This window comes from Kogia breviceps, chromosome 15, assembly GCF_026419965.1.
Source record: "Kogia breviceps isolate mKogBre1 chromosome 15, mKogBre1 haplotype 1, whole genome shotgun sequence".
Classification (NCBI taxonomy): Eukaryota; Metazoa; Chordata; class Mammalia; order Artiodactyla; family Physeteridae; genus Kogia; species Kogia breviceps.
In genome coordinates this window covers 16,058,598-16,081,913 of record NC_081324.1, presented here as the reverse complement: position 1 = coordinate 16,081,913, position 23,316 = coordinate 16,058,598, and the positions used below count along the sequence as shown (strand labels likewise).

General features: G+C 46.0%; 1 protein-coding gene across 4 annotated transcripts in view; it reads left to right on the top strand.

Annotated features, from left to right (window-relative positions):
- The first annotated feature begins 4,175 nt into the window (after positions 1 to 4,175).
- Positions 4,176 to 23,316, top strand: part of NEDD4L (NEDD4 like E3 ubiquitin protein ligase) — a 345,052-nt gene continuing 325,911 nt past the window's right edge. For 2 of the 4 annotated variants that reach the window (XM_067015214.1, XM_067015211.1), the window contains exon 1: positions 4,261 to 4,486. In XM_067015214.1, the coding sequence (XP_066871315.1) occupies positions 4,439 to 4,486 (48 nt within the window). In that variant the 5' untranslated portion in view covers positions 4,261 to 4,438. Of the gene's footprint in view, positions 4,487 to 23,316 lie in introns of all 4 variants that reach the window. The other 2 variants (XM_059040433.2, XM_059040434.2) reach the window with 2 other exon arrangements.

Below are 23,316 nucleotides of genomic sequence, written 5' to 3'. Positions count from 1 at the left end.
AAACTGAGTTTATCACCAATGGACTTTTACTAAAGGAATTTTAAAGGGTGTCCTTAAAGAAGAAAATGACCTCAAAGGAATGTCTAAGAAGCAACAAGGAATTCTTAGAAACAAAACCACAAAATATATTGGTAAAGCTAAAAAAAATGTATATAAAAATAATATCTAATTTGGTGGTTAAAAAAAGTACAGAACGAAATTGGACAGTAATACCATGGAAGGAGTTGATGATCAAAAAGAGTGTCTTAAGCTTCTCGTATTGTTCAGATGGGTGATTAAGATATTAACTTTTGACATGTCAAGTAAGGTATGCATGTAAAATGTCCAAGGTAAACAGGAAAAGAACAGAAAGGCAGTGATTAACGTCCAAATATAATAAGAAAATAAAGAACAATAACAGCATAATTCAATAAAAAGCATGAAAAATAAGAAAACAATAAAAATGTGAAAACAAATCAAATATTTCAGAAATATTAATAAATAATAAAAGTAAATAGCTAATATAGTCAGATAAAAGGCAGGTATTTTGTTAGATTGGAAAAAACCTAGAATCATGTACCTATATCTCAGATATTTCATTATTTTTAGGGTGCTAGAATGAATAGCACACAGGTGTTCAAAATGTGTTTCTTAAAAAGCCTAGCTATTTTTCTACAAAACGATTAGCTGTTTACAAGTCATTGTAAATTTTGCTACCCACCTCCTTATTTGTCAAAAGTTTGAAGTATGGTTTATTTGCCTGTATAATCATACATACCTTAAATCTGTGAGATTCCTCTATGTGTCAATGAATGTCTCTAAGTTCCAAGATGACACCGGCTTTTACAGGTGCATGTCCATCTTCAAAATGTTTGCTTCATGAGCTTTCTTTTTCAACAATACAAAATACCAAAAATTGAAAAGAAAAAAAAATACAGTGTTATTTATATGAAACACGCAGATATGTGACACTGTGTGTTGTTCTCTTTGGGCACTTCCCAGACTTAAGATATACATAGCTTGCTAAGCGAACTCAGTAATTTGTAGAGGCTTAGCATTAAAATGTTCCCTATTTGTGATTTCCCATTGTACTTTAAAATTGTTGCTAATTTTTCATTTCTGGTGATCCAAGTGAATAGCATTTACCAAGCACCCACAGTATGAAATCTAAGATGTTAAAGGCAGCTTCCAAGGGCAACAAAATGGAAGAAATTCCAGAGATAAATCTACAAGTTAGGTTCTATATAATTGTTAAGTAGATGTGAAACTGATTGGAGGATGAAAGGACAGTTGTGTTTTGGATAAGACTGCAGAAGTTTCTCTTAAGAATTATGCTTCCTGAACTACCCCCCTGCAAGAAATTGGACTAATCTGAGACTTCAGAGCGGTAGGAGGTGGGTAAAACTGCTCCCTGATACTAGTCACACCAAGTATATTTGTTTACATCCACAAAGGATTTGAGTATGTTTAAAACATGTAATTACCTCTAAACTGAAAAAAATAAAAAAGAAAAGATCAGGATCATGGAAAACGTAAAGAATATCAGTCTAAGCCAGAGATCCCTAGATTTTGCTGTGCATTAGAATCACCTGGGGAGCTTCTAAAACTTCTGATGCCCACGTGGCACCCCTCAGCAATTATATGAGATTGTGTATTGGGTGGGAGGTACAGAGCAGTGATTTTTAAACATCCCCAGGTGTTCCTCTGTAAGCCACGTTTGGGAACCACTGGCCAGGCCTGCCATTCTCAATCTCACAGGGACATTAGCATCACCTGGGAAGTTATTGAAACTACTATAGCCTGTGCTCCTATGAAAGTTACATCGGTCCTGTGAACCAGTGAAATCATATTCTCTTAGGCTGGCCACTGGGTGCCTGGTCATTTTAAAGCTCCCCAGATGATGACAGTGTGTATCCAGGGGTGAGAACCACTGTACTGGGGGAAAGCTGGTACATAATTACACAGGGGATTGATTTTGTTGTTTATGGGGTTCTTTTATGACTTAGGGCCATAAAATGGGTCCTGAGTTTCCTGGTGGCCAAAGTTAATAGAAAAACAAAATTAGTTGAAATAATTCTTGTCATCCGTCATGGAAAAGCTTACCAGTTCCTTAGAAGAAAGCTTTTCCTTGTAGGTCTGATATAAATGTCATGTTTGAGTCTTCTTACAGGAAACACTGAACGTTAAAGATCATGATTTTACTTTTTAAATTTTTTTGCTGTGAGGCCTAGATCATTTTTTTTTTGTTTTAAACATCTTTATTGGAGTATAATTGCTTTACAATGGTGTGTTAGTTTCTGCTTTATAACAAAGTGAATCAGTTATACATATACATATGTTCCCATATTTCTTCCCTCTTGCGTCTCCCTCCCTCCCACCCTCCCTATCCCACCCCTCTAGGTGGTCACAAACCACAGAGCTGAAAGATCATGATTTCATAAACACCTCTACAATACATGACATAAAGCAAGTTTCATATTGTAGTTTCTCATAATCATCCCTTAGGGAAAGCCAAGGGCATGACCGCAGAGTTCAGGCAGGTGTAGACTGCCCTGGTGGGGTTGTTGGAGCACAATCATGGCAACAGGACAGGGAGAGGAAGTAGGACACACTCCTACAGCTCCCAGATGATACAGCCTCACCCAAAGATAAAGTCCAGAATTGTGCTCCTCTAGGGCTGTAAGAGGGGTGTCCTGTGTAATTAGAAATAATTTTCTATTCGAAACATTTTAAAAAGATTACCCTCCCTCCCATAATATAAACTGTACAGAACTTGACAAAGACCTGGCTAGTGAGGATACAGAACTGTGCTTCCCTAAAGATGATTTTTCTCTCAGTTGGGCTTTTGTGGCATCTAAGTACTGTGGACTTAATGGCTCAAGATAGGTGGGGAAGGCTTCTGAGTACGGGGTTGACTCCAAGAGGCTTTGTCTTGAAAGAAAATCCTGAGTATGGCATACATTTAAGCCACAGTAATGTCGTAGGGAGGCAAAGGAGAGCTTACGTTAGAAGATGAGTTGTTTCCCTTCTTTCGAAAACGATCTAGATGGGCACAAACAGATACTTAGCAAAGTAGCTGCGGTTTGGATCACGTGAGTTCTTCTTTCTGAAACAACTAATTTGAATGAAAATCCTAAAGGCACCCTGCGAATACCAAAGAGGGCACTTTGTTTTTTCAGAGGCAAATGCATGTTGTTTCTGTTTTCTTTTTGAACCCACAACTGTACTTAACATCTAAATTTAAGGAAAGGCTTCCTGAAAAAGTCGAGTGACGAATTTCTCTCTTATTTAAACTAGCCTCTGGCGTTCCTATAAATCTGATGGATTAAATGAACTGCTTGCTAGAGAAACAGTAGCTGGGATGTGGGAAGAATCCTACCGTGGCTAATAGGGCGTCTTAATGGTTTGCATATGCAGAGGATTACCTTAAACTTGAGTCTGAGATTTCACGTTGCGGCTCACAAAAGAGCTGCCTTTTATTCAAAGAACCACGCTGTTTTCGAGTGGGTGGGTGTGTCCTTAGAGCGGGCGCTGTGCTGGTTTTGTTCCGCGTAAGGTTGACAAGGCAGTGGCGACCTGCGGCCACACCGGGGCAGCCTCTTCCCGGCTGGCGGCCGGGCCGGGCGGATCGGCTCCCGGGCGCCGACAAAGCACCCAAGTTGGGCTTGCCAACAATTTACAGGGGTCCAGAAACATCCATCTTCCCCGTCCCCCCCTTAACAATTACGGCGAGCTCAGGGGTCTTGGTGAAAAGACCTCGGGGAAGAGAAATGGACTTTCTTGTGGAAAATGCCTTCAGCGGCCCCAAATGCCCAACCCGCCCGCTCCTCAAAGCGGAGGGAAAGCGGGAGCGGGAGAAGAGGGTGGCTCAGCTCCGAGGGTACCGGCTTCATGTCTGGGGAGTCCGCGGGGAGCCGCAGGGGAGCGAGGGGGTGGGGTGGGCACTGGGGCCGAACTCCACCACCCCCGCGCCCGCGGCCCGCCCCCCAGCCCGGCCTGTGATTGGCTTGGGGGGCGCGTGTGCCCGCCCCGGCGAGGCGGGGAGGATCCCCTCTTAGCGCTGGGCGGGAGGAGGCGGAGGAGGGGGCGGAGAGAGCGGGGGCCGCGAGCGTGGGGGCGGGCGAGCCGGGTTCCAGAGATCAGAGAGCAGGCTCGGAGAGGGGCGGAGAGCGGCGGACGAGCTGGGAGGGAGGGAAACCCCGGCGGGCGCTGCGCCGCCGCCGCCGCCCGCTGCACGGCGCGCTCTCGGCACCGCCGGCCCGCAAGGACCCGCAGCCTTCCGGGAGGAAGCGGCGCAGGCAGCGGCCGGGGCGCGCGCGCTCGGGCTCCTTCACCTGCCGGCGCCCGGCGGGACGCGCGCAGGGCCGGACGGCCCCGGAGGAGGAGGGAAGACCTGGCCGCCTGCGCCGCAACCCAGCAGCCCGGGAGCACGTCTGATCCCGCGCGGGGGGCCGGCTCCATGGCGACCGGGCTTGGGGAGGCGGTCTACGGACTTTCGGAAGACGAGGTGAGCGGCGCCCCCTTCCCGACGGGACTCCCCGGGAGGTTCCCGTCCGGCGGCGGCAGGGAGTGGGGACTGGGACGACCCCTTGGGTGCGCGTCCCCCGCGCCTGCATGGGGACCCCAAAGGCGGGAGCGTCCGGGAGCGGGGTCCCGGTGGGGTGCTCGCTTCTTCCGCCCTGCGCCTGCCGCCCCTCCCCCCCGGCCCTGCGCATTGTTTGTAAATAAAGCGGCGCAACGCCCAGCGAGCCTGGGGTTCACTCGCCGCTCCCCGCCTTTGGGTGGAAGGAGGGCGCGTGCGCTTCTCAGCCCGTGTGTTCCTTTCCTCCAAGCCGCGTCTCCTGGGGCTGTGGGGCAACTTTCCGCCTTTCGCCCCTGCAGCCCGGGAGTCCATGACGTGTGTCACGTCTGGGTCGCGGCTGGAGACCCGCGCCGCGCGGGGGAGCCCGGGGCCGCGGCAAAACCTGGATTGTCTCCCCCTGGAACTTTCTAATGATGGTGTCAGCAAGTGTTCTGATGCGTGTGTGCTTGTTACGGTGGGAGGGAGTGAAACGTTCTGAGCTGTGCGTGTCCGACCCCTCTTTCTTGCAGAGTCTAAAGCCAGGAGTGTGGATTTTGGGGTCTTTTTGGTGTGGGGAGGAGATCTAGGATGGGGGCAGGTGCTGCTGGAAACTTGGGGGAAGCTTGCAGCCCTGCCATTTTTTTTTTTTTTCCTCTCGGATCCAGCACCTCCGGGGTGGGTGGAGAGAGGAAAGCTCAGTTGATCCTTTTTATTGATGAAGCGAATTAAGTAAGCCACGCCCCCGAGGCTGTCGGTTCGCCTGGAAAGGGCTTTGTTTTTACCCTCACTCTCTCCTCGCGGGTTCCCACTCCCCCCTTTTGAGAAGATCCTGCTACATCACTGCTTAGACCTCTCCCGACCAGCCACGCTCGGCTCTTATTAGTGTGTTGCTCTGCCAAAAGGGGGTGGGCGGCTGTCGCTGGCGCGGCGTGACGGGCAGGCTGGATGGAGCAGGTAGGAGGGGTTTGCCATCTGGCGGGGCGCGCGTTCGGGTCTGGCTCCCCTTTCGAGAGGTGAATTTACAACCCAAGAGGCATTACTCAGCGGGGAGGTATTTCCTTTCCTGGTTGTGCATTTCATGATAAGTTGATGCCTGGAAATTCAAGGATTTCTGGGTTTCTCTTTCTTCCTCTCCTTTATTTTCTGAGATCCCCTCTTTCTCTGGTGATAGGGGTGGAGTTAATAGAGAGACACGACCACGTTATGGCTTCTCTCCCACCCTAGTAGTGTGTGTGTGTGCGTGCGTGCGCGCGCGCCCCATAAGTGTGTAATGGAATAGGTGTCTTAGGGTGGAGAAGGTGTTGTGGGTATGTTTATTTCCCCCCCCTTAATGGTGCTAGGTAAAGCTTGCTGTGGTATTTATTTTATCAAAGAATGATCGCAATGCAAATAATGTGATTGGCGTTTCCGATCATTTTGCCATGCTGGGCTCTTGTAAAAATATTTCCCCCCCTTTTGTGCACTTACCTGAGGATGGGTGAAAAGTAACATTTGTTTCACTTACCCAGGTGGATCTCCTCTCCCTGTTTTCTCTTTGAGGAGCTTTCTCTTTCATTCTCTACTTCTCCATTTAATTAGTAGCGGTAGAGGGCAGGCAGTGAGCTTTTAGAAAGGTGGTGAGATACACATTCCCAAACAAAGGGGCATGAAGACAGCTGCCTTTCATCTTAGGTCTTTTTAAAAAATGACATGATTATTCTTAAAAATCCCTGGAAAAAAGAATTCTTAAAGAGCGTTTTGGGAAATACAGCTGGATAAATGAATCACATGCATGTCAGTGTAGTTTCTGCTTTGTCTGCATATACAGTTAGTGTCAGAATCTACCCAGAGCACATCTTACCACTTTTGTCTAGGTGAGTTAATACTGATGATCTTAATTGGTGGCTAGGGCGAAAGTGAAGGATGGAATGTAAACAGAATCAGAGTGTGTGATCGTGTGTGTTTGTGTATGACTGGGTTCACTCCTGTATGTTGTTGGAGGGGTATTTAGGGCTGTATAGGGAATAGCAAGAGGTGATGAGGACATTATATTGATTGATTAAGTGGTGGCCATGTTGGTGGTACTACTTAGTTCCACACACTATTCCAAAAGACAGGTCACATCTGTCTTTCCTTTTCAGCTTGTCCTACCAGTGGTGAGGAAAAAAAAAAGGCAGGGCTGTTTTGATGACTTCACATTTTTATGGTATTTGCTTTTTATGGGAGGTTTCATGCTGTCAGGTTGCCCTTGGGAAGATCAGGGATTGCCTTCGTGGAATATTAACAAGAAATTGTTGGATTTGAACAGCTTGTTTTGTCTTCCTGAATTAGTCTGTGTAAGAAAACAAATGGAAGATTTTAACAGGCTCTTAAAGTAGATGCCTGATGAAACAAACAGTAGAGTTGCTTTCCCAAGGCGTTCGCTTCAGCTCATACAGTTGGTGGGCTGTAGATCATCACAGACAAAGATAGTTTGATTGCTGCGTTGAAGAGTCACCTTATAAACGTCTCAGCTAAATAGGCATTTGTACCTAGCAAATTTCATAAAAGTTGGTATTTTCATTGGAGGTTGGTGAAAAGCATTTTTGTGTGCTTGGCATGCACTTCGTTGTATCCCGTCACAGAAAGACTCTTTAGCTCTAAGTACTGCTGGTGATGAAGCATTGCATTAACCCAGAAAATCGCGGGATGCCAAGACAGAGGGCATTGTTCCTAGGTCTGTCCAGCTTGTCAGATGAAAGGGATTAAATGTGGGCTTTGCTTGTGTGAGTGCATGTGTTGTTTATTTTTTATTGTGCCTTTCTGGCTGGGGTTCCTCTGGTGAATTATAGTTCATATTCACCCGGATTCAAATTAAGTCCATTTAGGTAGTCAAATTTGAAATTGCTATCAGACGAAGGGCTTTTGGTATTGGAGGGATTAGCAGATTAAGCAAATTTCTGATTCAGGGCCCGGGATCAGATTTGATTTGGAATCAGAACAGTTTGGACTAGTTTCTGCATTTGGCTTAGTTCCTTGGTGGTTTTTTGTTTTTGTTTATTTTTTGGCAAGCTGCAGCACATTTTGGCATAGTTTACTCATGAATGTTGCTGTTAACCTTCTGAAATCTTTTATTACAGCATCTCAGAAAGGTATCCTTTATTTACAAGATTTTCTGGTGAGTGAAAGTTCGATAACTTTTTCCTTAGATGGGTCATTTACATTTTTTGGTGGTTAGAATGAAACAAATGGCATAGAGATGAAGGCCAGGCTGACGTGGGATGGTACTTTAACACCCTCCCTCTTTATTTTATGCAAATAAGGATAGTTGGCTGACGTTTCATATGTTTTCTCTACACGTGGCACTGTGTTAAGCCTTTATGCACTTACTGTCTCATTTAATTCTTGTAAGAACCCAGTGAGGTATGCTGTGATTTACAGATGAGGAGTGGAGGCTCAGAGAGGTTAAGTGACCTGCATAAGGACCCAGAGCGAGTGAAGTTGTAGAGCCAGGATTTGAACCTAGTTCTGTTGATTACACAGCCCTAGTTTTTAACATGCTCCCTCTCTTCCAAGTACTTGAAAAGTCTTCGTAACTGATTCATTCAGGATAGTGTAAGAGATGAATGTCAGGGGTTGTAAACTGATGGCTTCTGGCCACAATTGACCAGGGACCCTGCTTAGTATTGTCTCCATATTGTTTTAAATCTTGGGAATTTTCATGGAAAATGGTAAAAATCTGACTTCATTGGGGCTGCATTCTCACCTGGCAAGTTAACGGGCATGAGTTGTGGCCCTTGAGATGTGGCAGCTGTGCGACAGTTGCCGCGGTCTCTTCTTCTCGGTATAGTCTTAGGAGTCTTCTTGCTCATTTGCATATAATTACCCACTTCGGAACAGACATTTAAGGTTAACCTTTGGCATAGATATAGTATTTTCTTTACTCCAGGATGCTGTCAATTTTAAGATGCACCACTGTTTTATCGACCACTAAGAAAAGAAAAGCTGTCAAGCTGTGATAATACTGTTGATTTCATGAAGCATCATTATTTCAGAGATGTTAAAATATGAAAACAAGGATGTGTTAGAATTCATTAATTACTCTAATTGGAAGCCTGGTATAACCCTGGGTCATCAGTTTCAAACACCACGCCCCATCAGTCAGCAATTTTTTTCTTTCTTTCTGACTGTGTTGTGTCTTCGTTGCTGTCTGTGGGCTCTCTCTAGCTGGGGACTCTCTCGAGCAGGGACTACTCTTCGTTGTGGTGCACGGGCTTCTCATTTCAGTGGCTTCTCTTGTTGTGGAGCACGGACTCTAGGTGTGCGGGCTTCAGGAGTTGTGGCACATGGGCTCAGGAGTTGTGGCTTACAGGCTCTAGAGTTCAGGCTCAGTAGTTGTGGCGCACGGGCTTAGTTGCTCTGAGGCATATTCCCAAACCAGGGATCGAACCCCATCTGCAGGTTCTTAACAACTGCGCTACCAGGAAAGTCCAGTCAATAATGTAAAGTCAACTGCTAGTCAGATTTCTGCTCTTCTGTCTTAGAGAAAAGGGCTAGAATCAGGGAAATGCTCTTAAGTGGACATCAGCAGAGAAGAAACAGGGAACCTAGCTGCTGGGCCGCCTGATTAGCCGCATGTGAGTAATTGAGAAGAGTTGTTAATTTGTAGAATGTGGTCCATGTGTGTTTTCTGGAGATTACTTGAGAAACCCTGCAGGCCATCTTTGCAGCTGTGCAAAAAATGGTCACAAGATTGCTTTCAGAAATTACAGTTTGGGTATTGTTTGGCTCTGAAGGAGGATACTGAGAGGCCACTTCTCAGGAACATAAGCCTTGTCCCTTCATTCCAGCTCCAAGTGCCTGCCTGAGTCAGGCCTATCCCTGCTGGTCGGTGAGCTTTCTACCCAGGACACGGGCTACCCCAGTTACGTCTGTGTCATTACTGCTAACATTTGAGAAACAGACCCTAAAAGGGCCTAGGTTTTATGGTGACATTTGAAAGCAGTTTTTAAAATCGGCCAATATAAGGTATTGTTTTAAATTCTCCTCTCTGTTGGTTTGTCTTTGCTTCAAGGAGTCTATGGAATTTACAAGAAATTGACATTCTAACGTATAGTCTGCTGAATTTTATAGTCAGAATGTTTATTTGAATTATGTCGTCACTGAAAAGTAGTTTCCTTAAGGAATACAATTTTTTGGTCAAAGGCATAAAGAGAGTGGCAAATGGGAATCCTCAGATGACTGCAAGTTCTTTTCCATGAGGAATGCAATTTAATTTTAATTTTATTTTTAAATTTTATTATATTTTATTTTTTTTTGGCCTTGCCATGAGGCTTGCGGGATCTTAGTTTCCCAACCAGGGATTGAACCCGTGCCCCCTTCAGTGGAAGTGCAGAGTCCTAACCACTGGACCACCAGGGAAGTCCCCAAAATGCAATTTAAAGGGAAGTGATTGAATGGGGCCTGGGCACCTGTCTGTTCAATGCAGCGAGTGCCCACATCACCAGGAAACTTCCTTGGAAAGCTGTCTGGGAATTGTGGGAGCATCCATATGCTTGGTATACATTCAGGAGAAATATGAATAATCTCAAGGAAGAAACCCCTGACGTTAAGAATGGTTTTGGAATGTGACATCATCACAGCAGTACTTTAGAAGTCCTGCTACATTGCTTCTGCACGCACCCCAAAGGGAAGAAACTGTATGTTCATTGATAATTCATAACCTTTCTGTATTGTGCAATTATTTATATAATACCATAAAAACGTGGTAGTATGTGACTGGTGGAAGAAACAAATTAATTTCTCTGTGATAGATTGAGATCATATTAAATTTTTAATTTTGAGTTAAGGAGACGTTTAAACAGGCTTTATTGCTGCCCTTGAATTTGGGGTCTTAGACAAGTAGCAGCAATCAAAAGAGACCCTAACTGGAGTTTTTAAGCATTCGATGTGGTAGGTCTTTGGATAAGTGTTTCTGTCCTACTGATAGATTTGGGAATTGGTAATAAACCTGACTACATGGTGATCTTTTGACAACCCATGTAAAAGAGGATTAAAATAATAAACGAGTCATATGATGATAAGGATTAAGATCATAGGATTAAGGAAGAACATGAGAAGTGTGACAGTGTTACTTTCTGTTTTTATATTGTTTCTCTTCCAGGTCACAGTGTAAACAAATATATATTTCATTTTCCAACTATAGGTGGCAACATTTGTACTGTTTCTGTTTAATGATGTTACTGTTGGCTTGGGAGTTGCTTGTTGGTGGAATATAGAAATGGGAGGATAATTTAGAGATGAGGATAAAGAAACTAGATTTAGAAAACAATATTCTCCTATTAACTAAAAAAAAAGTCAGTTCTTTACTTAAAAACACTTAAAGTGATATTTCTCATTGTGGGCAGTATCAGGAATCATCGGTTTTCCAAGTTTTTCAGGGTTCCTCTTATCCAGAACATATGAAAATTTGGGGGAGGGACAGGCATTTGGATTTGGGGGAAAAAGCCCCCATAACATACAAACACACAGGAAAGGTCCTTTGAGAACCAGTGTCACATCCTTTCTTCTTGGGTGCGTAGGGACTTCTGAATAATTCTACTTGTGTTGTACAGACCGTTTCATGACTGCTGTCATTGACTTTGAGAGAAACTAACAATCATCACTACTCCCGGGTATTGGATTGCTGGAGATATTCTTGGTTCCTGAGGCAAGACCGCGGCTCAGGTTCCGGCAGAGAGAAAAGCAGTGCTTAGAGATCTGGGACGCTTATTTCGTGAAAATATAAGCTCTCCTTTTAGTCATAATGTTTTATTCTGAACCCGTGTGGCCTGAATGCTGACTATACTATAATGGCTTTAGGTGAGAAGAGCTGTATTACATAAGCACGTCCCAGGTAATGAGCTTCAATTTGACGCTTTGGTCGACTTTTCGTCCCTGAGTTCAGAGTCCCGTATTGATTCAGAACTGGCCAAGTTTAATGGTGAGGCTATCAGATTCCCTTGCTGTCATCAAATTCACTGTTTGGTGACTTCTTGGCAGGCAAGCATCCACTGAGAGATTGCTTATCCTTTTTATGCTTCCTATTCACCAGGAAAAAAGGGCCATTCAAAAATGACTTTTCGGGCTTCCCCGGTGGCGCAGCGCTTGAGAATCCGCCTGCCAATGCAGGGGACACGGGTTTGAGCCCCGGTCTGGGAAGATCCCACGTGCTGTGGAGCATCTAGGCCCGTGGGCCACAACTACTGAGCCTGCGTGTCCGGAGCCTGTGCTCCCAACAAGAGAGGCCGCGATAGTGAGAGGCCCGCGCACCGCGATGAAGAGTGGCCCCCGCTCGCCGCAACTAGAGAAAGCCCTCGCGCAGAAACGAAGACCCAACACAGCCAAAAATAATTTTTTTAAAAAAGACGTTTCTTTTAGCGTAAAATTTAGCGATGCGAAATCCATCCTGTGAAGATGATCCTTGGTGGGGTTTGTAGGGATGGTGGCCCCTTGCAGGGGACGAACACACCCAGGGAATAGTCCCATTGCTGGTTAGGCTGGTGGCCCATCCCCCGGGACTTGTCAGGGCTTCCCAGATAATGCTGAAGTGAAATTTTGATGGATCACTTGAGTGGCTTAGGTCACCTCTGTGGTCATCTCTGTCTTCCAGATGGAGACAGTGTGTTCCGTCTGTGTGACTAGGTCCCTCCGGACTGAGGGAGCAGACCCGGGTGGGGACCCTGTGGAACAGCAACAAGGGCCTGAGCTGTGCCTCTTGTGATGCTTTTTTCTGTGCCTCTGATTCTTGGTCTTGCTTTTGTTCATACAGTTTTCATATTTTAATTATGTTTCCCATTTTCAGCCTTATTCAAGGCCCGGCTCTTCCGGGTCTCCTCAGGCGCAGTTCTGGATCACGTTCCGTGTCTTTTAGAGCACTTTGTAAAGCTGGACTTACCCTTGTGGGTTGTCGTAGTAGTGAGGCAGCTGCAGCGAGAAAGACGGACAATGCAGGTCACATGGAGCTGCCCCAGTTGAGCTTCTGTTTTACTCTTTGAAACTTCAAAGTTAAACAGGTTTTTGGCGATCTGTGTGACTTAAAGTTTTTAATGTACACATTGGCCACCGCGTTAGGTGTCACCAATGTGGGGACTCCAGGGAAGACAGGCTTGGGCCCCAGGTAATGGAGCAGACGACGAAGATCCTCTCTATTAACTTTTCCTGTTGTTTAACTGAAGATGTTTGTATCAAAAGGGTTAGTTTTTATTTACATGTATCAAGTTTTGTTTTGTAGTGCTGGAAGTCACTTTGGTCTGGTTTTCCCAGAAAATGAAAGCAAGCGGATGCTACTTAGAGACTTATTTTGCTTCATAAGCACTCAATATTAACTATTCATGAGAAAAAGTGGGTGGGTGTGTATCCCGCTTAATTAGAAGCTCTACATACTTGTGACTCTCCCAGCTACTTTCAGCTCTTGAAGAATGGGAATCTGTTAAGTATCCTGTGCTTTCTTTTCTAAGTCTCCATTTTTTTCCTCTCTCAGTTAGTCGGTGGTTTATCTTTGGGTGTCATCAGAGTGCTAACTTCATCTTCATCTTCATTGGCAATTTGGTAAGGAAAGGGGAAAGAGTGGGGTTTAAAAAGAAAAAACAAAAAACGAGCATCAGTTTGCTTCCTTCTATCCGTCTATCCTTCTCATTCCTTTTGTGCCTTGTATACTATGTGTGATGATTAGGAAGCAGCTGTAATTAACAGTAAGTTGGTTTTTAAACTTGGAACTGGCTGTATTTCCTCCTCGCCTGCTAACTCCTGAGGATAAATGAACGTGGTTCTTGAATTAAGCTGTAACTAGAGTGAGCTGAACTCTGTTGATTTTGAGTTCCAGAGTATGTTTTTGCTGATAACTGAGAAGTTGGTATGAGCTGCTCTGCCTGCCTTTGGTATAGAGGTCTTAATTGTCTTAATTGTGTTAATTTGTGTTAATTGTGTTGTGTTATTAGTGAAAGAGAACTTTTTTTAAAAAAATGGAATTTCTTCAGGTTTATTGAGATATAATTGACATATAACATTGTATAAGCTTAAGGTCTACAAAATGATGAGTTTTTAAAATATATTTTTAACATCTTTATTGGAGTGTAATTGCTTTACAATTGTGTGTTAGTTTCTGCTGTATCACAAAGTGAATCAGCTATACGTGTACATATATCCCCATATCTCCTCCCTCTTGCGTCTCCCTCCTATTCTCCATATCCCACCCCTCTAGGTGGTCACAAAGCACAGAGATGACCTCCCTGTGCTATGCGGCTGCTTCCCACTAGCTAGCTATTTTACATTTGGTAGTGTATATATGTCCATGCCACTCTCAGTGAAAGAGAACATTTAAGCTTGAACTAAGAGCTTTTCCTCCTTTGCTGGGAGAATTGAGATGGAGAAGGATATTTATTGTGCAGCCACAGGGGTGGGGAGATATTGAAGAATATTTAATAACATGGAGATGACAGTAATATAATAGTAAGTGGGAAAAGTAGGTTACAAAACACTGGGTGTGCTGTTTCTCCAAAACAGTAGAATCCTATTGTGGTTAAAAGTGTTTATGCATAGGAAAAATGACCAGGAATATAACCCATGATGTTAATGGCAGTTATCTTTAAGCAAAGGGATTACAGGTACTTTTTCTTTTTTTTTTTTTTGCTTGCTTAATGTGTTCTATATTTCTACAACAAACTTTTCTTTTTCTTAACATAAGAATAAGTCTGAAACTGAGGTAGAAAGAAACCTCCCAAATGCATGTAGTTCAGGCTTTGGGTAAAAATTAGAGCACTTGTTCCGTCCAGATATTATAGTGTTCAGTTGAGTACATTTTATCAACGCCCTGCTTTGTGCTTGTATCTGAGGACATCAAGGTCATTGCATGGCCACTTGTGCCTTTTAGTAGCGTCCCAAGGTGGGAAGTGGAGGGGAGAGGTAAAAGGCTGGTGATTTTTTCAGAAAAAGTGTCTGGTAAATCCATTCTTTTTTTTTTTTTTTTTTTTTTTTTTTTGTGGTACGCGGGCCTCTCACTGTTGTGGCCTCTCCCGTTGCGGAGCACAGGCTCCGGACGCGCAGGCTCAGCGGCCACGGCTCACGGGCCCAGCCGCTCCGCGGCACGTGGGATCTTCCCGGACCGGGGCACGAACCCGTGTCTCCTGCATCGGCAGGCGGACTCTCAACCACTGCGCCACCAGGGAAGCCCAATCCATTCTTTTTTTCACCGGCAGCTTGCAAACTAGATGTTTCATTTTCTTCACTGTAGACGCGTGTGATTTGTATTTTCATCCTTCAGGGCACTACAGTTACATTAACGTCGTTTAAATCTTTAGCAGTGTTCTGAGTTTTTCATGTGTGTACTATGAAAATTGTGGCCTGTGATCAAAGTCAAATTTGTTTCTCTGTATTTTGTTTTCTTGAGTTTTGAGTGAGAGGTCTTGTCATCACCTAATTGCAGCATTGAGTAGCGTTTAGATATCCAGGCGATAACTATGAATAGCTATAGTCATAGGGACATATAACAGAGTGGCTGGCAGCTCTTCTTTGTTTTGCCTTCAAGCTAGGTAACATCCCTTGAGTAACGTCCCTCAAGTGTCAGTGTTTCCCAGGGTATGTTTCATGATGGTTCCTTCCTGAACGGAAGGACAGAGTTGGCAAATACTGTGTTGCATCTAACCTGGTTCATGGCTCCATCCCCCTTCCATCAGCCTTTTAGTGTTTCTGAAATAAGGATGCATCTTACAGTTGATAAGTGTGTTTAATGTGGTGGCAGGTTCCTTGCACACTTATCTCCTCCGTACCTCTCATCCTCCCCAAAGTTACAGCTTACAGGTGATGGCATCTTAGAATTGTGGCACTTGAGTTGGCCAATCTCAACTTGTGTGTTATGGTAGAGTCTTTTTTTTTTTTTTTTTTTTTTTTTTTTGCGGTACGTGGGCCTCTCCCGTTGCGGAGCGCAGGCTCTGGATGCGCAGGCTCAGCGGCCATGGCTCACGGGCTCAGCCGCTCCGCGGCATGTGGGATCTTCCCGGACCGGGGCACGAACCCTTGTCCCCTGCATCGGCAGGCGGACTCTCAACCACTGCGCCACCAGGGAAGCCCTATGGTAGAGTCTTGATAGTTGTCATGGCGACTCCAACCTCATCTCTCTTGTTCAGTTATGATGTGTCTATTAAGAAGTACCCACCTGGACCGTAGGACAAGTGCCAGCTCAATGATATCGAGGAATCAAGTTCATTTTTCACGACTCCGCTATCTATAGCCTGGCCCTGTTCAGAGGCCTTATTGGTCTGAGGGTGGCTGCCAGTGGCAGTTAGAGCTTGGTTCTCTTTTTCTCCTTGCAGAGGTAAGATAATCGCTTCCTGTGGCTTTCCGCTTAAGATAAAGGAAATCTCATTCCCATAATCACCCAGGAAATCTCTCGTTGTGTCTCACTGGCCCACAGAAGCTTAGATCTGCTCATTCCTCAACCAGCCAGTGGGAAAGAGGGGGTGGAATTACCTTTATTGCCTTACTGTTTCAGCCCATAGTGTACCTGTTGGATAATTCACCCACTTTCAGAAATGTCCATGACTTCATGATCACATGCTCCCTTTCCCCAGGGAGGCAACCCAGATATTCATTTAAGTATTGCAGGCGTCTCTGGGTGATACACTGTCACTTCTCTTCCACCTGAAAGAAGCTTTTTTTTCTTGGTCTAGTGACTGTGGCTTAATTGGTTATGTTCCCCCCAAACCATCCAGCCTCCAGTGGTGAAGAAGGAACAGGTTATTACAATAAACCTCCCATTTGGAGAGGGAGAAAACAGGGAAGCTCAGGGTATGGTTGCTGGCGGAACAGGAGTAATGAGGAGTTCTTGCCTTGGTCAGCCAGTCTGGCAGCTTCCGGCTCTGCTGCATTACGTCCAGTGTGGGGATCCTCCTCGGTGCTTGTCTTCTACAGCCGTACCTGGATGGATGGGAACTGGCAGAGCGCCTCCTCTTGGGTCCTGCTTGGTGTGAGTTTGGGACTTCAGGGTGGCTTGTCTGGGAGTTGAGCAGCCATAGGCTGGCATCATCTGAGCTGAATACGTGGCAGTATTGCTCCCATGAAAACTTAGGTTCCGGGTTTTTTTTTTTTTGCTTCCAGTCAATTCCATGGGCTGGTAGTGACAGCCAGTGATCTTATCTAGATGAAGTCGGTGCTTCTGGGAATTTCTGTGTCTTAGTGACAGGTTTCTATGCCCTACTCATCCCATTGTTTCTGCCTCAGGGTGATTCGAAAAATAGCCTCCAATGAAGAGGCACAGAGTTTGGGTCCAACAGACAACAGGGCACTTAAACTCACTCTCCCTTTGCTTTACCTACTCAGAATGACCAACTTCTCCAGCCTGGTACCGTGGGACTCACAGGACCCTCCACCTACCCCACCCCGCTTCGGGCATTCCAATTTTATTTATAACGCTACTATATCACAAAATCTGTGATAGTTAGGGCTCTTGATTGCAAGCAACAGCGACCAATTCTGATGAATTTGAGCAGAAAGGGATTTATTGAAGGCATTTTGCATAGCACAGAAGTACCTGGAAAGCTGGAAAGCCAAAACTGGGCAGGGACTAAGGGAGGCTGGACACCCAGAATTGCAGCCAGAGAACCTGCAGGAAGCATCTGACAAGGGCTCCAGGGCTCTTAGACACTGAATGCCACCTCCGACAATGTTCCGCACCCATCTCTGGATGCCGTGTGGCAGGGCTCCACCTGCTGTAGCTGCATCAGCTCTCTTATTTCCTACTTGTGTTGCATGTCCTCACAAGCACTCTCAGTCTCCATGATTCAGCAGAAGGACTCACAAGACCCAGAAATGGGTACACAGACAGTTACAGTTTATTACGCGGAAGGGTAACACAGCAAAATCGGTAAAGGGATAAAGGTGCCCGGGGTGACATCCAGAGGGAACCAGGCGGGAGCTTCCAAGAGGCCTTCTCCAGGGGTGTCGCGCAGGATGTGCTTAATTCCTCCAGCAGCTACTGTGACCACATATAGGAAATGTTGTCCACCAGGGAATCTCATTAGAGACTCGGTGCCCAAGCTTTTTATTGGGGACTGATTGTGTAAGCGCCCTTTGCCTACCATGTGCTAACATTCCAGGCTCCCAGAAGGAAGGCAGGTGTTGGCACAGTCTGGGCCCGCTGAGGTACACTTACCATTTAGGGAACGTTTATATCAGTGGAGGGAAGCCAGCCAAGAGCCAATCTTGCAAGTGGGCTTTCTAAGGAGAGCAGCCTCAGGCCCGCTACACTGATTCTTTTCTGCCCACTCTCTCTTTGCGTCCCTAGTGGGAGAACTCGGGCAGGAGCCTCTGATTGGCTCACCACAACCATGGGCTTCCACCCTTGCTGCTGGGGGAGGGGTGCGACCAGTCTGTTTCTTACCCTTTTAAACTTTTGGTTTCTGTGGTGGGAGATGGACCCAGCCTCCCACCAGAACTCACGCTGTGGGAATCCCCAGACACAGGAAGTGGTGTCTGATGCTGGGAAGTGCAGCGTCCCTCTTTCCAGAAGCAGACCTCTGTAAGCATGAATCAGGCCCTTCGTGGTGAATGAAGGGTTGCAGCAGCGAGGCTGGGTGGTGTGAACATTTGCCATCCCGGCATCAGGGAGAGGCTCTGACGTGCTTTTGCAAATTTCACGTCCTTGAGGGGGACAAAGTGCCCCTGCCCGGGTGCCATGGGTGTGCACCTGCTCTTCAAGAACCTATAGTATACTATAACAGCAGTGCAGCCGAGATCTGAATGAGGTGTTGACAGCTACTTGAGGTCTGGGGACAGAATATTCCAGACAGTGGGGGTAGCAAACACAGAGGCAACAGGCTTGAGGAACGGAGAGAGAGTTAGCCTGGCTGGAGCGTGGGGGCTGGGGGTACTGGGCAGGCAATGGTTGGGGGTGTGGACAGGGGACCAATCCAGAGGGCTGGGTTTTCTCAGCACAGTTGAGGAGCCATTGGAGGGTTTTAAGCAGAGGAATAGCAGAATCTGGTTTGTGACTTGAAGCACCTCTGGGGAGAAAGGACTGTTGGGGGAAGGACACGGATGAGCAAGAAGACCAGTCCAGAAACTCCGGTACTGGTTGGTCGAGAGGTGGTGGTGGGCTGGGGTCCCAGGAAGGGCAAGGCGCAGCCTGGTGACCTGGATGGATTTGGCGTGTATTTTGGAGGAATTGCCTGGGTCTTGATAGACAGATATGGAGTTTTACCACCCAGGATTATGGTGTGAGCAATTAGGTAGTCAGTTACCGAGAGGAAGATCTAAAGAGGAATAAGATTAAGGGGAAATGGGGAAATCCAAAGGTCTGTTTTGATTAGGTTAAGAGTAATATGCCTACTCAGCCTCCAGGTGATGGCAGCGGGCAGGTAGGTATAAGCATCTGGAGCCCAGTGGAGCTGTCGGGGCAGGGGTGGGAAGTTGGGGTCCTCAGCATGTGGTTAGCTTGTGGGGCCTGTGAGAGGAGAGCACAGGCCCTGGGTCTGTCAGCCTTTGGAGGTCTGGGCGAGGAGGCGTGGCCTCTAACCACGTGGGGCCTCGGGAAGGCTGGGGGGGAGGGGGAGGGGAAGGGGAGTGGTCAGCAGCAGCCGGTGGCAGGAGGACAGTGAGTGTGTGTGGATGTGGCTAGGTGGATGGCCTGGTGATCAGGATGGGGGGAAGGGATGCCCCAGGCAGGAGAGGAAGGAAATGTGGGCATGCAGAGGCAACTCTTCAAAGGAATTTTGCGGTGAACAGACGTGGCTGCAGCTAAGCAGGGACCAGGGTCCTGGAGGATGTTTTCTTTTCTCCAGTTGGCAGATACCAGTGTGTGTGTGTTTGTGGCAGAGAGGGAGAAGGTGATGCAGAAAGTGGCTCTGCTTGTGCAGTGAGGTTGGGGTGAAGGCCGAGGGGCCAGCTCTTAGGTGATCACAGCTGTCGAATTTCTGGGCCTACATTTGACATCATCTTGGTGTCGCCGTAAGTGATCCTTCAGCGTCTCAAAGCTAAGGAAATAAGACCAAAATTGACTTAATACATCAACGATGTCCCGCTGCCCAGTGAATACCAAATAATTGTGTGCCTGACCATGTGAACAGAAGTTTCCATTTGCAATTAAAAAGGCATGGGAGAATTGAGTCGACATCAAACACAGCTGATAGCAGAGCCACATGGAACCCCAAGGAACCAGCTTGGTGGCAGCTAGTGCCATAGACCGTAGATCTAGTTTTACACTTCTATAAATGAAATATCAATCAAAGAATTTCAGACAGCACAGAGAGGAGATTTGAGAATTTTTTAACCTTTTAAACTGAGCATCAAGCTTGAGAAGTACTGTTCTAATGAGTGGTTGAGAACCACAGTTTACTTTCTGGGGTCCTCGGACCTTATTTCTTCATTCGAAGCCCTTTTATAGTCTTATATTTTGTATATTGTTATTTTGTAACAATCAACTTCAGTCTTGTTAGAATGAGCTGGTCTTAATACATAAAAAGAACATTAAAAAGTACAGGAAGGGGCAGGAGTGACCAGTAATGGATAATTTGGTGGATGGCATGAGGTGAGTTGGTAACTCCCAAATTTTGTAACATCCTGTCACTCCAGGGAGGAGGGACTTCTCAGTTTCCCAGTCTTTTTTTTTTTTTTAATGATTAAAAAAAAGATTGAAGTATAGGGAATTCCCTGGCAGTCCAGTGGTTAGGACTCTGCGCTCTCACTGCCGAGGGCCCGGGTTCAATCCCTGGTCGGTGCGCTCTCACTGCCAAGGGCCCGGGTTCAATCCCTGGTCGGGGAACTAAGATCCCATATTCCACAAGCTGTGCTGTGCAGCCAGGAAAAATAAAAAATTGACGTATGGTAAATTTACAATATTGCGTTAGTTTCAAGTGTACAGCAAAGTGATTCCGTTACACATACATACATAGATGTGTGTTTATTTATATATATATATATATACTCTTTCAGATTCTTTTCCATTATAGTTTATTACAAGATGTTGAGTATAGTTCCTGTGCTATACAGTAGTTCCTTGTTTACCTGTTTCATACCCAGTAGTGTGTATATGTTAATCCCAAACTCCTACTTTATCTGTTTCCCAGTCTTGCTGTGGTGATTTTAACACCTGGGCAGCAAAGACATTGCCCTTCTTTGCCAGGTGACCTTAATTCTAGAGTCTGCAAAAGGATGGTTTCAAGCAGATGCTCTGGTCTGGGCAGTGGCAGTTTCAAGGATTTCTTTGCCCTTTTAAAGAATCTGTGGAAACTAAAAACCAGTGTAAAATGATCAGAGGTGAGTCTGTGCCCTTCTTCTTTGGAATCTGTTTGCCTTTTACAGGGGGCTTAGAGAAGCAGGAGACCTTTTAGAATTTTAGGGAAGGAGGATGGTTAAGAAAATTTTAAGTAAGTAATGATATAGACTAGAAAAATGGAGGGGTAATCTGTATGGCATGAGCAAATAAGGGGTATTTTTGGACCAGCTGATCTGATGAGATTGTCTAGTCTGAGATTCTGTCTAGCCCTTGCTCTGAGGGTCTGACCTGTTTGAGACGGGCGTGTAAACAGCAATCACTTGTGGTCAGTGAAGTAGTAGCAATAACTGTGGCAGGACGGTGCTGTTGAGTCTGGGCTGTGAAGGTGGGTAGAAAACACTGGTGTCCAGCTTTGGACACTGACATCTGAGCTGAGTTTTAGATTAAAATAAGCCAGTAGTTAAAATTCAGGCACTTTTCATGTGCTAGGTGCTGATGTGTATATCTGACAAAAACTCGTGGAATCTTCACAACAGCTCTTGGAGGTGGGTACTTTTATCTCCATCTCACAGATGGGAAAACTGAGGCACAGAGAGGTTAGCTAACTTGCTTGGGGGTCACAGAGCTAGGAAGTAGCAGAGCCAGGACTCGAACCAAGGCACTCTGGCTGCAGAGCCTGTGGGTGGAACCACCACCCCACGGTGTCTCGGAGCAGATCTCCAGGGAGTGGGGAGGAAGGACAGCGGAGGCATGGGTGGCCCAAGTCACAGGAGGAAGTGGCTCTGTGTGAACCGCCTTGTGGACCTTGTCAAGGAACTGGAACTTTATATTCTGAAGCACTTTGAGAACCCACGTAGATCTGTGCTTTTCTCATGCTCACCACGCAGCACCGGGAGAATGGATGTGAGGTTGGACCACAGTGGGAGGTCCTGCAGCTGGCTGGGCAGAGTTGGTGGTGGTGACAGTGGAACCAACCAAGCGGGGCGGGGGGGGGGGGGTAAATGCAGGAGGTATATAGGAGACGGAAGCCATTGGATGTGGTTACTGATTGATTAGGTGAGAAAAAGGGAACAGTCTAGAATAAATCCCCGCCACCCAGGTTTGTTTCAGAGGACTGTTGGATGGGAGGAAGGGAGAAACCCTTTTTATTTTTTTATTTTTTTTATTTTTTGCGGTATGCGGGCCTCTCACTGTTGTGGCCTCTCCCGCCGCGGAGCACAGGCCCCGGACGCACAGGCCCAGCGGCCATGGCTCACGGGCTTAGTTGCTCCGCGGTATGTGGGATCTTCCCGGACCAGGGCACGAACCCGTGTCTCCTGCATCGGCAGGCGGACTCTCAACCACTGCGCCACCAGGGAAGCCCCGAGAAACCCTTTTTAAAATTAAATATTTACTAAATACCTGGTACAGTGGTTTTAAACTGTGGAGTAAGCCCCCTGCCCCGTGAAACACTTGGCAGTGCCTGGAGACATTTTTGGTTGTTACAACTTAGGAGGTGCTACCGGCATCTAGTGGGTAAGGCCAGGGATGCTGCTAAACATCCTACAAGGCACAGGATGGCTGCCACGATAAAGAACTATCGGGCCCCAAATGCCAATAGCGCCGAGGTGCAGAAGCCCTGCACTAGTATATACCAGTTTTACGTGGTTATCTAATCCATTAGTCCATCATGTGAGATTATTAAATACCCTTTTCCACATTTTTCAGATGACAAAACCAAGGCTTAGAGAGCATGGGTGGCTTGGCCAAAGCCACAGAGCTAGTAAGTGCCAGAGTTGGAATTTGAACCTGGGTCTTTTTATGTCCCAGGGTAGACGTGCCCTTTTCAGTTCTCCTGCTGTTTTATTCCTTACAGAGCTGCAAAGGAAGAGGCACATTGAATTGTGGGCTCTTTTTTCTGTAGTGCTGGCTCCAGACTGGAGAAGGCAGGAAGGAAGGTGGTTATTTATACGCAGCTCTGCACAGGATCGAATTTTCCAGTCCTGAAGGTCTTAGTGGGGAGTTCACAGAAGTTATCATTGTCTAGATGTCGGCTTTCTCCTGCAAATATGAATATGTACCATCTTTTCCTTTTAAAAAATAAAATACTACTGTTAAATTAAGGTAAAATGTGAAAATGATCATTTTAAGCCCTATTTATTCCCTGTGCATATTAACCATTGCAGCTTCTCAGTAATTTAATTACTGAGTATCCCTTGGGGGAGAGATTGGGAGGGTCATTCGGGACTGCTCTGGATTTAGAGATAGCAGAACTGTTAAAAATACCTTGATTTGCCAGAGGTAAGGAGCCCTTTTGAGAATTAGTTTGTTTTCGTGTGGTCTGGAATGACAAGAGGGCTTTTGATAGCTCAAGAGAGAGTGTGGGATTTAGAATCCTGTCCGCTGCCGTCTGCTTTTAATGGCTATTATCTGGTTCCCAGGCAGCCTTCCTTGGTGGCCCGTGATAGTAGAGGCTTAGGGACAGAGTTTCCACAGTTGAACTCTTTGTAATGTCATATTACCGGTATTTTCAAGGTTATGCATTTTAAGATACAGCCTTTCGATGGTGATCTGAATGAAGCTGACCTGCTGA